The sequence below is a fragment of the Rhinolophus sinicus genome, chromosome 1 (genome assembly GCF_057876585.1).
Source record: "Rhinolophus sinicus isolate RSI-liver-muscle chromosome 1, RSI-T2T, whole genome shotgun sequence".
In the NCBI taxonomy this organism is placed as follows: Eukaryota; Metazoa; Chordata; class Mammalia; order Chiroptera; family Rhinolophidae; genus Rhinolophus; species Rhinolophus sinicus.
The window spans coordinates 36,424,698-36,439,373 of NC_142501.1; the positions used below are offsets into that span (position 1 = coordinate 36,424,698).

General features: G+C 33.8%; 2 protein-coding genes across 2 annotated transcripts in view; both read left to right on the forward strand.

The window, feature by feature from the left end:
• ETNK1 (ethanolamine kinase 1) overlaps window positions 1-14,676 on the forward strand; it is a 57,045-nt gene that overhangs the window by 17,681 nt on the left and 24,688 nt on the right. Inside the window, exons 2-4 of the mRNA XM_019737892.3 lie at window positions 2,777-3,036; window positions 10,094-10,234; window positions 13,357-13,499. Of these exons, the coding sequence (XP_019593451.1) occupies window positions 2,777-3,036; window positions 10,094-10,234; window positions 13,357-13,499 (544 nt within the window). The remainder of the gene's footprint in view (window positions 1-2,776; window positions 3,037-10,093; window positions 10,235-13,356; window positions 13,500-14,676) is intronic.
• Window positions 854-2,101, forward strand: LOC141570130 (protein FRA10AC1). Its single transcript, XM_088798388.1, has one exon. It carries the CDS (start codon window positions 1,032-1,034, stop codon window positions 1,977-1,979), a length of 948 nt encoding a protein of 315 aa, XP_088654514.1. The 5' UTR covers window positions 854-1,031; the 3' UTR covers window positions 1,980-2,101.

The following is a 14,676-nucleotide window of genomic DNA, read 5'->3' on the forward strand; positions in this document are numbered from 1 at the left end:
CAGATTCAAGCCCTGGTATTTGAGTATAAAGTGTCATTTATAAGCATTTCGGACTGTTTCTCAATCTTTATTATAGTAATTGAAATATTTTCTCTCCACATGATATCTGAAGAAGTTACAGAATAACATGAAATGATATGGCATTGTAATAAGAAACATGATCTTTTGTTTTTTAACATGATTTTCAACACAGGTTTTAATAAAATGATTGGCATTTAGTTTCAGTGCATATGCTTCTTGTCAATTTCTTACTGCATACAATCTTTTTGAAATCTAGGAGAGTGATAGTTTATGTCTCTAACATACCTAAAAAATATGGATATTAAAAAATAAGTCTCTTTATATTACTTCATATGTGAATAAGGGTAGTAGTCCATCCTTGTATGTAATAAAAATCCATTCTATAAAAACTCGTCAAATGTATATTAACTTTAGTAAATAGTTCCTTTCAAAATTTCATGTGAAGATCTAAAGCCTTTTCAGGTATCATTACAACAATCTAATTGAAATGGAAACATTTGCCCTCTTTCTCAGGTATTAGTTATAGTATATACATTTAAATTATTCTCTGTCCTTTTTTTCCTTTTCTTTCCAGTTGTCTTAGAAGAAAATATTCTTAACTCTTATTTTCACTTGTACCTCTTGTCCTTTTATTTCACTTTAGAGCCTCCAAAATCTCTGAATTATAACTGGGTAAATAGAAGAGTTAGTTTTCCTGTCAAATTAGTATAGAAAAAAATGAAAGATAGAATTTTTGAATAGAATTAGAGAACTTGTATCTGTTTACTTCTTAATGTGCCATTTGTGCTTAGATCTAAAAAAAAAGGCCTTGAAGTATTGACTTAATGCTCTTAAAAAATCCCAGAGGCGGGCAGCGGGTAGCTGTGGCGGCGGCCGGGGGGGAAGCTTCGCTGCCGCAGCGGACGCCAGTGGCCCTGCAGCGGCTCTCTCAGGCCGTGGGTCGTCGCTGCAGCCGTAGAGAAAGGAGGAAGCGACGACGCAGCGGGCCAACTTGACAGAGCTGGGAGGAGATGCATGGTCATGGAGGTTATGACTCTGATTTTAGTGATGATGAACACTGCGGAGAATCTAGCAAAAGGAAAAAAAGGACAGTTGAAGACGATTTACTGCTCAAAAAGCCATTTCAGAAAGAAAACCATGGAAAGGTGGCTCATAAACAAGTTGCAGCAGAATTGCTGGATAGGGAAGAAGCAAGAAATAGAAGGTTTCATCTCATAGCAATGGATGCTTATCAAAGGCACACAAAGTTTGTAAATGACTATATTTTGTACTATGGTGGCAAAAAAGAAGATTTCAGGAGATTAGGGGAAAATGACAAGACAGACATGGATGTTGTACGAGAAAATCATAGATTCCTATGGAATGAGGAGGATGAAATGGACATGAATTGGGAGAAGAGACTTGCAAAGAAATACTATGATAAATTATTCAAGGAATACTGCATAGCAGATCTCAGTAGATACAAAGAAAATAAGTTTGGATTTAGGTGGCGAGTAGAAAAAGAAGTAATTTCAGGAAAAGGTCAGTTTTCCTGTGGAAATAAATATTGTGATAAAAAAGAAGGTTTAAAGAGTTGGGAAGTTAATTTTGGCTATATTGAGCATGGTGAAAAGAGAAATGCACTTGTTAAATTAAGATTATGCCAAGAATGTTCCTTTAAATTAAATTTCCATCACAGGAGAAAAGAAGTCAAGTCAAAAAAAACAAAGAATAAAATCAAAAAAGACTGTGAAGAGTCATCCCACAAAAAATCCAGATTATCTTCTGCAGAAGAGACCTCTAAGAAAAAGGATAAAGGACATTCATCCTCAAAGAAATCAGAAAACTCTGTAAACAGAAACTCTGATGAGGAAGAAAGTACTTCAGAATCTGAACTTTGGAAAGGCCCAGTACCAGAGACCGATGAAAAATCACAGGAAGAAGAATTTGATGAGTATTTTCAAGATTTATTTTTGTGACATGGAAGAAAGGAGTCTATATTCCTTAATATGCAAGTACACTTTGAAACTTCAAAAAGTTTTATCTACAAGTTGCAGCTTGAGTGGTTTGTCTTTGGAAATAAAAATTCAGCTACTCTGAAGACATCAAAAAAAAAAAAAAAAATCCCAAAAGTCTCTTCTAGAAAATATAGAAATCTCTACTTACCTGTCTACCTCTAATTAAGCTTGCACTTCTTTTTTTAGCTTAGTATTCAAGTTTAAATTACCATAACCTGAATACTTATTTAACGCATGTTATGTTAAGTAACTTTTAAAATTCAGATTTTATAAGTTGGAGATTTACATTGTAAATTATGGTAGATGATGTTTGTGTATTTAAACTTGTGAACATTATTACAAACCGTTTTTTATGTCATATACCAAGCTAGGAAGAGGGCAGTGTCCCTGTCTTCAGCCTTTTCGCGCGTGTGCGCGTGCGCGCACGCGCATATATACACACACACACACACACACACATTTGCAATGATTGCAGTACAAGGTAGACTGATATACAGTAGGTAACAAACTATGGACATACTAGAGGTGGAATAATTAACACTTTTGAATCAAAAAAGACAATGTTATAGGAATTAAGGACGAGATAATAAACAGTAGAATTCCTTTTTTTTAATCTAGAATTAAAATTATAGACATGTTAAAATTCAAAAGTTTATGTTAAGATATTTTAATTAGTATTAATTACAAATTATCTCATATTCAATTCCTTAAAAGTATATAATTGCTTTCCTCCCCATTTTTTCTTTTTTTTTGGGCAGCTTTTCACAGATGGAATCACAAATAAACTTATTGGCTGTTATGTGGGTAATACAATGGAAGATGTAGTCCTGGTGCGAATTTATGGCAATAAGACTGAGTTGTTAGTCGATCGAGATGAGGAAGTGAAGAGTTTCCGAGTGTTACAGGCTCATGGCTGCGCGCCACAACTCTACTGTACCTTCAATAATGGACTGTGCTATGAATTTATACAGGGAGAAGCGTTGGATCCAAAGCATGTCTGCAACCCTGCCATTTTCAGGTACATTTCTTTTTCTAAATGATTTTTCCTTTTGAAAAATAAAGAGTATGAAGTGCACTAGGAAATATATTTTAAAACTGCCTGTTTTTTTCTTTGAGCAACTATTTGGTTAACTTAGAAACTTAACTAAAGAGTTAGGGTTTTGTTTTTGCTAAAGGAAAACATTTTTATCTACCATTCTAATTGTTGACTCTATTAAAAAAGGGACTACAAGAGGTTTTGGATGAGTCTACTGCAGGAGAACAAGGCTTGCCCTTAATTTTTTTTTAAAGTAGTGCTTGACTCAGTATCACGTCTTTCTAATTATTAAGTTTATTTACTCAGTTCATATTTTCAGAGTTCTTGCTTATTATGATTCTTTTAATTGTGTTAATACATCTTTGTACTCTTTAAACTTTTTATTTAATGTATTACTTTTTTTATAAGCATGTCTTGCATTTGCTTGATCATTTTTCCAAAATTGCTATCTTTTATAATTCTCTTTCTACTCTTAAAAACTAGCAAATGAGCTTGATTTGAAAACAGCAAACTCATTCGTAATTTAAACCAATAGTTCTCAAACATTTTGGTCTCAAGACCCCTTTATAATTCTTAAAGGTTATTGAGGACCCAAAGAACTTTTGTTTATGTGAGTTATGTTTATCAATATTTACCATGTTAGAAATTAAAACACAGTTTTGAATACAGAAATACCAAGTGCACATTCTGTTAGCTTGTAAGCCAACAGACATCATCACTCCACTTCATGTAGCTTATCAAACTACACTGTACACTCATGAGAGAATGAGAGTGGAAAGGGTAAATAATAGCTTGTGAAAAGAGTTTTAACCTCACAGACCTGTAAGGGTCTTGGGTCTCCAGGGATTCTGAATCATATTTTAAGAATTGCTAAGTAAACACTGGTAAAAAATTGAATGGACCAGTATCATTTACTTATTTTAAAACTGTTTCAAATAATATTTTGGCATAGAAATCTATTAAAACTGTAATTTTAACCATCAGATATAGTCTCTTCCCTTACATGAGTATACTGTCTAGAATGTGTTGAAGGATCCTGATTAATAGGTTTATGTTTGTTCTTTTGTGTAAAATTTATTTGTGGTTTGAGGCATGTATATACATATATGTGTATATTATACACATATGCATATATATTCATAATATAAATATTCATATTCCTCAATCTTGTTCGCAGTGGTTTAGAAATATTTATATAACAGGATTAAAAATGAATAGTTGCATAAATTAGGCCAAAGGAAAAGCTGGAGTTAGAGTAATATACAAAAAATATTGTATAAGGTTGTTAGAGAAGAGCCATATGAGCTTTCTAACTAAAGCAGGGAGTAAGATATTAGTTTTAAGAGTCACTGTCCAAAAAGTTTAAGAAAGAAGTTGCTTAAGGCTAATACCATTTTTACTGGTGTAGCAGTCTTAAATGCCTTTGTAAAACCCACACTTTCGTAGATTTACATTGTATTCCTAAACTGTCTTTAATACACCAAATTGAAACTTTCATTTGAACTGCTGGCATTCCGTACTATCTTCTGGTAGAAGTTCATATTCAGGAAATTCTTACCTCCCTTTACTCTGTGGTCACATGATGGAAACTGGACACCCCTCTCAGTTTTTTTTGGTTTCTTTCAGTGATAGTGGAAAGCATGGAATCAGAAGCTATGTGAAATCCTATATTAGGCAGTATAACTGTGTCCCTGTACACTTTGATGCTTTAGCTTTGTGAGCTGTGTAAATTTGGGCACAGTACTTTCGTGCCTCAATTTCCTCATCTAAAAGATGGAAATAATAGTACCTAGCTTTAGGATTGTAAGGATTAAAGTTGTTAATATATGTAAAATAAGCTAATTGAGGGAAAGGCATATTAAATTAATAAAATAGCTGAATTATGAATGCTTTAAAAAGAAATATGGTTTTATTGTTTTCAAATATGTACAGTGAAATATTTTTTAAAAACATCAAGTAAGCAGTTGGATAAATGATTGTGGAGCTCCAAGTTGAGGTTAGGGGTGTAAATTTGGAATGGTGTGCTTTTTTAGCGTTTCTTTTTAAAAAATGAGTTCTGTATATTCATGATAAAACGGGATCATTGATTTATTAATTAGTAAGGACTTATGCCAATGTGGGCTTAGTTAGATGTCACATTTTGAGCCATTGTTACTAGGTTAGCCTAATATGCAGCCCACAATTTGGACTGATTAATCACAGCTTCAGTAAATACTGATTGAGCTTTAGATCAAAGTCAACAGTACTCTGTTACTTTGGCTCATTCAGACATATCTGCTTGTCTGTATTAAGTTTATAATAAAGAATATCTACTTTAAATATAAAAGGCATTGGGATACATGTTTATGTTTGATCTAGTCCAGAGAAGGAAATATAATTCAAACTGCTATCCTATAGTCTGTGGCAGACAATAATCTTGGTAGAAACATAAGTGAAATGATACACATGGAAGAAGAGAAAAGCTTTTAAAAAAAGTATAGATAGTTTCCTGTGGTATGCTTGGGAGATTAGGCAGTGTTTCACTGAGATCACACTTGAACTGGGTACTTTAAAGGATGAAGCAGAGCATGGAGAAGTCTGAGGGATTATAGGTAAAGACAAATTGTACCAAATCAATGCTTAACTAGTAATTTAGCTTACAGAAACTTACCATGATCTGTTTTATTTGAACTCTTCTGTAGCAATCAAGTATTGCAGAGACCTTCAGAAAATTTTTTAAAATTCAAAGGTGTTTAGGAATTTTCTCATCAGGTATTTTTTAAAACTTGAGTCTTTCACCTCCTTAGTTAAGTTCATTTGTCTACATGTAGGTACTTGTTTTTTTGTATTATAAAGGAATTTTAGCATTTATTTTTTTAAGATTTTATTGGGGAAGGGGAACAGGACTTTATTGGGGAACATTGTGCACTTCCAGGACTTTTTTCTCCAAGTCAAGTTGTTGTCCTTTTAATCTTAGTTGTGGAGGGTTCTGTTCAGCTTCAAGTTGTTCTTTCAGTCTTAGTTGTGGAGGGCGCAGCTCAGCTCCAGGTCCAGTTGCCGTTGCTAGTTGCAGGGGGCACAGCCCACCATCCCTTGGGGGAGTCGAACCGGCAGCCTTGTGGTTGAGAGGACACGCTCCAACCAACTGAGCCATCCGGGAGCTCAGCGGCAGCTCAGCTCAAGGTGCCGTGTTCAATTTTTTAGTTGCAGGGGGCGCTGCCCACCATCCCTTGCTGGAGTCAAGGAATTGAACTGGCAACCTTGTGGTCGAGAGCCCGCGCTCCAACCAACAACTGAGCCATCCGGGAGGCAGCTCAGCTCAAGGTGCCGTGTTCAATCTTAGTTGCAGGGGGCAGAACCCACCATCCCTTGCGGGACTTGAGGAATTGAACTGGCAACCTTGTGGTTGAGAGCCCACTCGCCCATGTCGGAATTGAACCGGCAGCCTTCGGAGTTAGGAGCACAGAGCTCTAACCGCCTGAGCCACCGGGCCGGCCCTAGCATTTATTTTTTAACGTATTATGGTACAAGAAATTTTATGTACTGGTAACAAATTTATGATGTTTACGCATCAGAGAAGGCCAAGAACACTTCGTAGTTGTAAGTTCAACAAAACCGATTATCGTGTTCCAGGGTATTTTGCATATGGATATCGTTATTGATTTCTAGAGTAACACTTTTAACTCATAAGCATAAATAAAAACATTTATATAGATATGGAATTAGTACTATGCATGTATAATGTACATCCTTATTTTTATCTCACAAATTTGGGCAAAAAAGTGCATTATATGTGGCAAAATATGGTAATTTTAGGTTTGAAGGAGAACTTAAAGATTATGTAATAGGCCAGTAGTTTTGTTTTCCTTGTAAGGAAGGTGAGACTCAGAGAAATTAAATAATTTGCTTAAGTTAAGACTGAAAATACAATGGCAAAGTCAGAATAAAAACTCATCTAATTCTGTGCAGTGTTACTGCATCATATAATCAGTTCAAATTCTGGCTCAATTATCCACCTTTCTGCCAGAAAAGTCAAGGCTCTCAAAACTCCTATGTGCTTTCTCTCCTAGCACCTAGTTGTGTGTAACAGATTCCATTAGTCTATAAAAGATCCTTGGAGTTGTGGTCATATAATTCATTTTTGAAATATTTACCGTAGAATTGTCATTTCAGTCATTCCCAGCTGAATAACTTTTAATCAGACAACTTCTGAGACTACATTTTATATTTTGTAAATCATAATTTCATACAGACTGGGGTAAAACTATAAAAAAATGACATTATTTTTTCAAATCAAAGCAAATTAAATTTGTTGGTGTTAAATACCTGTTCTAATATGTGAACCATCTACTGAATACCAGTCTCATTTGTTCAGTAAACATTTCTAGAACATAATGTTCTGTTGACATAGATTGCCCCTTTTGTTTTATGTAACATGGATCATACCTTTCTTCAAGCCTCTTATCCCAACTCTTTCTGTAAAGTTTTAAACTTGTCCTTACTAGCTTAAAATACATGTTTCTCTCATACACGTATAATACATGTATACAAGATCTGACAATTAAGTTTGCGAACTTGTCGCGACGATGTTACTAACCTTTTTTGATATCAGGGATTACTCATTATGAATTTATACCAACTGGACAAACAATTACCCAGGTTTACTATTTGGAAGTGCTGAAAAGGCTGTGTGAAAAAGTTAGACAACCTGAACTTTTCGCCAACAATTCATGGCTCTTGCATCATGACAGCGCACCAGCTCACACGGCACTGTCTGTGAGGGAGTTTTTCTTTACCCGAAGATAAAGGAAATGTTGAAAGGAAGACATTTTGACATTCAGGACATCAAGGGTAATACGACGACAGCTCTGATGGCCATTCCAGAAAAAGTGTTCCAAAATTGCTTTGAAGGGTGGACTAGGCTCTGGCATCGGTGCGTAGTTTCCCAAGGGGAATACTTCGAAGGTGACTGTAGTGATATTCAGCAATGAGGTATGTAGCACTCTTTTAGGATGAGTTCGCAAACTTAATGGTCAGACCTCGTATGGACGCATGTGTGTGTATTTGTACACTCCTTTGTTTTGGCTTTGTTATCACCTGGCTTTTTTCTGCAGTTTCCTGCTGCTGAAAGTATCATATTCATTTGGGCCTATGTGTATATGAGAGATTGGCATAAAAATATATTTCTTCTTTTTAGACATGAGTATGTGGTCTTGGGGAAGGTCAGTCAAGTAGCAGTTACTTAATTTATATAAAGAAATGTTTATTTGCCAATTTGAGAGGTATGAACCAAAGCACACATACCTAAAAAGGTTATATAGATTTTGATAATTTTGGTTGTGCATTAGGACTCTTGATTGAGGATGATAATTTGAAAATTCAAACTGACTTAAAGAGGAACAAATTTATTGGTACATGTAACTGAGAGAAGAGTGAGACAAGAGTGGCAATTAAATAATAAGCAGTTGCAGGCTCATCTGATCAGTATTTCCACCCCTGGTTGGGGCCGGGGTGGAATTGTGTGTGTGTGTGTGGGGTGTCCTCTTTTTCTAATAGCTTCAACCAAAGTCAGTAGTAGCTTCAAGAAAAGTTCTGGGATCAAATCCTTTTGGCCTAGCTTGTGTAATATGCCCGGAACCAATTATTGTGGCCTGAAGGATGGAATGCTCTGGGCAAGTCTGTATCATATCTTCACTGCTGAAGTTAGTGTGCAGATGGGGTGGGGAGTTAGGATTGAGGTAAACTCTGTATGAACCACATGAACTAAAAATGAGGGGGATGAAAGTTTCACCAAAGGAAAATCATGACTCTTTCGTTACTTGAAACTAGGTAGATAAGAATATTCACTATAGTATAAAAATATAATAAAAGTTCTTTAATCTCAGGTCGGTGAAGGAATACCACAATGTTTGATTTCCTGTGTGCCTTAGTTGAGTGGTTCTCAAAAGTTTTTGCATATTAAAATTATCTGGGAAGCCTGTAAATATCTTGATGCCCTGGCTGCACTCCAGACCAATTAAATCACAGTTTCTGGGAGATTAGTACCCAGGCCTCTGAGTTTTTTTTTAGTTTTTTTTTTTAAGCTTCTAAATTTGATTTCAGTGCATAGCAGAGCTGCAGAGCATTATGTTAGCACTCTTCTTTACAGTGGGTTAGGATCACCTGGAGGTCTTGTTTAAAATACAGTTTGCTAGGGCCAACCCCCAGAAATTGTGGTTGAGTAGATCTGAGGTGGGACCTCAGGCGTTCCTAGATGGTGCTGTGTGGGAGGTCCTAGAACTGTTCTTTGAGGAGCATTACATTAGCTTGTTAGCATCTTGAAATTGTAACAGTTTTAAGTTCATTAATTTATGGATTACTATTAAGTCATTTGTCCACCTATTAGTCTATAGGTTGTTTGGTAACTTATTTCTTATTTCTGTTTGGTATGTTCATTTGCTGTACCATGTTCTGTAGATACAAAGATAGCATGGACACAGGTATACATAGCTTCAAATTATTTTGTGGTTGCATCAAGAAGATTGATTCTGACATCATAAAATCCTAATGTTTGTTCAGAGAATTTGTCTTTAACACAGTTTTAGAAATTAACTCATAGACCCCTTTTTGTCTCCCCAATAACCTTTTTACTTTAGTCCCTTTTTGCCCTTTACCCTCAGTATTTCAAAGGCTCAAAATTAAAATGACTCAGTGCAATTTTAATGTATCTCTAATTCATGTTTAATATGTGCTTTGAAATCATTTGTAATTGTGTATTATTCTGCTGGTCCCAAACATTGTCTGTGTAACCAGAATAGGCCACCTACTTCCAGACACTCAACCGCTTTGGGACTCAATATTGAATTGATGAATTGATTGTACGTTTCTTCATTCTGGTACTTTAAGCATTTGTTTGACTCTCCTTGTGAGAGTTGACTTGCCTAATTATTTTGAATGTTACATATATATGATAAAAACAAAATCATGTTATAAAAAGATGTACGCTAGTTGTTTTAGTTTACCTGTGGGTAGACATGAACTGTATGATGCTTAACTTTTATGCTGTTTTGTTTTTAAACAGGCTAATAGCACGTCAGCTTGCTAAAATCCATGCTATCCATGCACATAATGGCTGGATTCCCAAATCTAATCTTTGGCTAAAGATGGGAAAATATTTCTCTCTCATTCCTACAGGATTTGCAGATGAAGACCTTAATAAAAGGTAAAATTACTTTTATATTTGAAATGATGTTTTGCATTGTTTTGATCTCTATATTGGATTTCAAAGATAACTATGAGGTTTCTGTGTATAAAATATGCTTTAGTTTATCTCTTTGCATGTAAATAAAATAAGCGTTGATTCATTTGACTCAGATGGCACTATAGAAATAACAGCTTCTCCGGCCTACTCAAAAAAAAAAAAATAAAAAAATAAAATCCCCTGCAAAAGCAGGGTGTGTGGGAGTGGGTAGAGGTGAGGAGCCAAGAAGTAAATATAGAACATTTATTTGGAAATAAATGAAATACAACGTGACTGTGAAAGGGTGCATTTTTGCATAGTATGAGTTGGCCATAGAGACCTTCTTTTAAAAAAAATTTTGTTCAAAACTGTTTTATATAGGTCTAAAGATCTACATTGGGGCAGTGGAGTAGTATTGGAGCATGAAAAAGTTTGTTGTCTTAGTTTACTATGACTAATGAAGTCCCATACAATGAGGTTAGAAATTCATTTGCTAGAGTCTTACTCAGATTTTTTATGACTGACTCCCCAGGTTCTAACTGACTATGATATTTCAGTATTTTGTGTGTAAAACAATTTGTAAATCCATATTTAGAATCTAAATTATTTGAACATATTTTTACATAGTGTGATTAATACTAGTACAAAAATTGGAAATTTAATTTTGTTTTTTATATCTAAACCATACACAAACACTTCAGCTTTGTATTCAGGAAGTCTGTTTTCAGCACAACAGTCATGTAGGAACTATAGATTTTTTTCTTGTTTCTTTATGTTTTATAATTCATTAGGGAAAAATAGTTGTATTGTTCCATTAAGTTTGATTATTTCAAAGATTAGTTTGAGTCACTCTGTGTATCTGTTTGTGTTTGCAGGTAGTTTGTTAAACCTTGAATTTGATAGGGATATTATACCCCATTAACTGGAATAAGCAAGTGTCTAGAAGTGTGTTCAGTGTGCTGGATGTTTAGGAAGTGACAGCATGAAAACAAAAATTTCTCTTTTGAAATAGCTATTTTATTGAAAGATTTTAGGGAAAACCATTTAAAAATAATGAAGTAGATGACAATGGTAAATGTAAGGCTTTCTTGACTTTTTAATATAACACAGAGTTGAGAGACAACATGGCACTGTATGGTTTCAGAGCGCAAGACTCTGGAACCAGATTACCTGGGATCAAATCTCAGTTCTGCCAATTAACAGTTCTACTTTTTACCTTGGGCAAGTTACTTGTTTCCTCGTGTATAAAACGGAAATAACAAGAGTAGCACAAAATCTTCAAAAAAATAAAAAATACACCAGAAAACAAAATAAAATGACTATTGGAAATCTTCAGAAAAAAAGGGGTGAGGGGTGTAGTACACCCCTTTTAAAGTTTTTGTGAGGATTGAGTTTTTATGTATGTGTGTATGTGTAGTGTGTATGTGTATGTGGTAATCAGAACAATGCCTGGCCATTTAAGTGCTAAATAAATATTAGCTGCCATTTGAAAAAGTATTTGATTCATAGAAGGTTTTTTGGGTAGGTTTTGGGTTACATTTCATACACTCTCCTAGTTTTAATTTAAATTCTTGATGTCGGTGAAACTTTGGAAAAGCTGCAGATGCATAGTGACTAATAACAGGGCGAAAGCCTCCTGTCCCGATAGAAAATATATAGCTAGAACATCAAAAATTATTAAAATATTAAAAAATTTTCTTCCATTCCTTGTTTGTACATGATTGTAATCATCATGTTCATAATCCTTTGAATCCTATTATTTCTATTCAACTCTGTACTTTTAAAATAGATTCTTGAACAGTTACACCATTTTGAAAAGAACATACGTACGAGGATTACTTTTGGAGGCTGTGTGTAGAGAAGAATGCAGTAGTGGAAAAAATACAGGTAGCAAACACCCAAATTGGCACATTCATTAAAGTAAATTCAGTGTACAGAATCTTAATTATATTGTAAAATGGAAAAGTAAGGGGTAATTTGAGAGACTTGAGAAAGAATGGAGAATTTGGCTTAAAGTGTAAAGGGAAGAAGCGAAAGAGTAAAGTAATAGCAATTTGGTAAGCCTGACAGTGCTATTGAAGGGATTCATGGTATCACCCTATGTTTTTAATCAAAATTAATACAAATATAGCATAATAAATAGTGCAGAAGAATGTAGGGTGAAAAAGTCATAATCTCTACCGTGTTTCCCTGAAAATAAGATCTAGCTGGACAATCGGCTCTAATGCGTCTTTTGGAGCAAAAATTAAAAGACCCGGTCTTATTGTATTATAAGACCAGGTCTTGTATAACATAACATCGCATCGCATCCCAGTGCAACACAACACAACATAACGTAACAACACCGGGTCTTATATTAATTTTTGCACCAAAAGATGCATTAAAGCTGATTAATTTTTGCACCAAAAGATGCATTAAAGCTGATTGTCCAGCGAGGTCTTATTTTCGGGGAAACACAGTAGTACAGCTTGCCATACTACCTCCCACCCTTCCCAGTCTTTACTACTGTGAGACAATTTCTTTAATAAATAATGAGAATTCTATTATTTGATCATCATATGATATTTTAATGATTATATGATTATCATATAATGAGTCGATTTATCAATAGTAGATAATATCTGTTGACTTTGAAATGTGAATTTAGCTTATTTAGACTGCAGTCACCCTTCCAAACTTTTAGTTCTTTATTGAACTGTCTTTGTAACTTTAAATAGTATGCTTAAACTTCATTTTATTTAACTCTTTGTGTCTTGATTTTTTTTATCTATAATATGGAGATTAAATGTAAAACATTTAGAATACTGCTTAGTAAACATTAACTGTCAGCTATACATATTACTTTTCCCTTCAATTTTGTAGTGGTATATTTTTTACTTTTCTGCCCTGCATTTTAACTGTTGCTCAAGTTTCTTTTTATTCATGTTTAAGTTCATTGTAAAGGTTTTTTTTTATTCCAGCTTTTGGAATAATTGGCTTATTTTAATTCAGGAGTCTACAATTAAGTGGAAAGAATTTATTAAAATAGATATTCATCCTTTAAACAAACTTGAAAAAAATGTCATTAATATAAACAAGATATAATCTTTTTTTAAAACTAAAAGGTTCCTAAGTGATATCCCAAGCTCTCAGATTCTTCAGGAAGAGATGACTTGGATGAAGGAGATTCTTTCCAACCTGGGCTCACCTGTTGTGCTTTGCCATAATGACCTATTGTGTAAGAATATAATCTACAATGAGAAACAAGGTAGGTATTTGACTTTAGCAGTAAGTAGAGATGATTTCTTTGATGTTCTTGATGGTTCTTTGATATTTGTATCAAATTTAATTCAAATGCAAGGATGGAAAACATATGTGAAGTCTTTAAAGATTTTCTTTTAGGTTATAAAATGATGATAACCGCTAAATTAGGAATATAAGTTCTCTTTATATTTGTATAAGGTATGTTTCTTAGAATTGGTTTAATAGAAACAGTTTTGTTCCTGTTAAGTGAGTTTTAAATGAAAAATGACTTTTATAAATTTAACTGTAAAACCTATATGGTAATTTTTGGTTTGAAACTACCTGCTTGTAATGGGGGTTATTGAAAAACCAATTAACATTGAACTGCTTTATAAATATAGAAATTTTGTCAGCGTTAAAAAGTAGTACTAAAACCAAATATGTCTTCAGGTTTTCTATTACCTGTTTATTATGTTGATTTGTTAGATATTTTGATGCTAAGGAGAGAACCACGGATGGAAGAAATGTTATTGGTAGTTGCTGACATTTACATATACTATAAAGTAATAATCACTTAGCTATGGTAGATAGTTCTAACATTTTTTTGAGGTAGACAGTGATACTTTTTGTTAAAATGTTTTCTGTGATCATATCTTTCTGTATTCAAATTCTGTTTTCATATTTAAACACTTAGCTGTATTATATTATTAGATAAAGTGGTTTGAGGTTTGGTTGCTAGACAGTAGATGCCCTTAAATTTATTTAAAACTATAGTTTTGGTTGAAGGATTAATATTAATTTAAAAAGTCTGTTTGAAACTATGAAGCTATTGCATTTTATAGGAAATCAGTTTTGAAGATAGTCATTATAGTTGGAAGATTATTTTGAATCAAAAATATGCTGTTGTAAAAGTACTAAAGCCAAAGAGTTCTCATTAAATGGTTATCATTATATTAAATTACTATTTATGACAATTTTTATTAGATTGTAAGTCAAGACTATTCTAATGCAAAAGTTAAATTTTAACTTGCTGTAAATTGAAGAAAACCAACCAAAGAACACTGTCAAGGGTGGTATACTGAAGCACCTATTTTTCAAAAACATGTTTGTACTTTTTGTATTTGATATTTTAATGTGGATTAGAGAGTCCAGTATTTACAAATATAATGAGGTAACATCTTTATTTTGAATGTTTTGAAGTT

Excerpts from the sequence above, each read along its gene's own strand:
- LOC141570130 (XM_088798388.1), top strand. The coding sequence starts at position 1,032 with ATGCATGGTCATGGAGGTTATGACTCTGATTTTAGTGATGATGAACAC.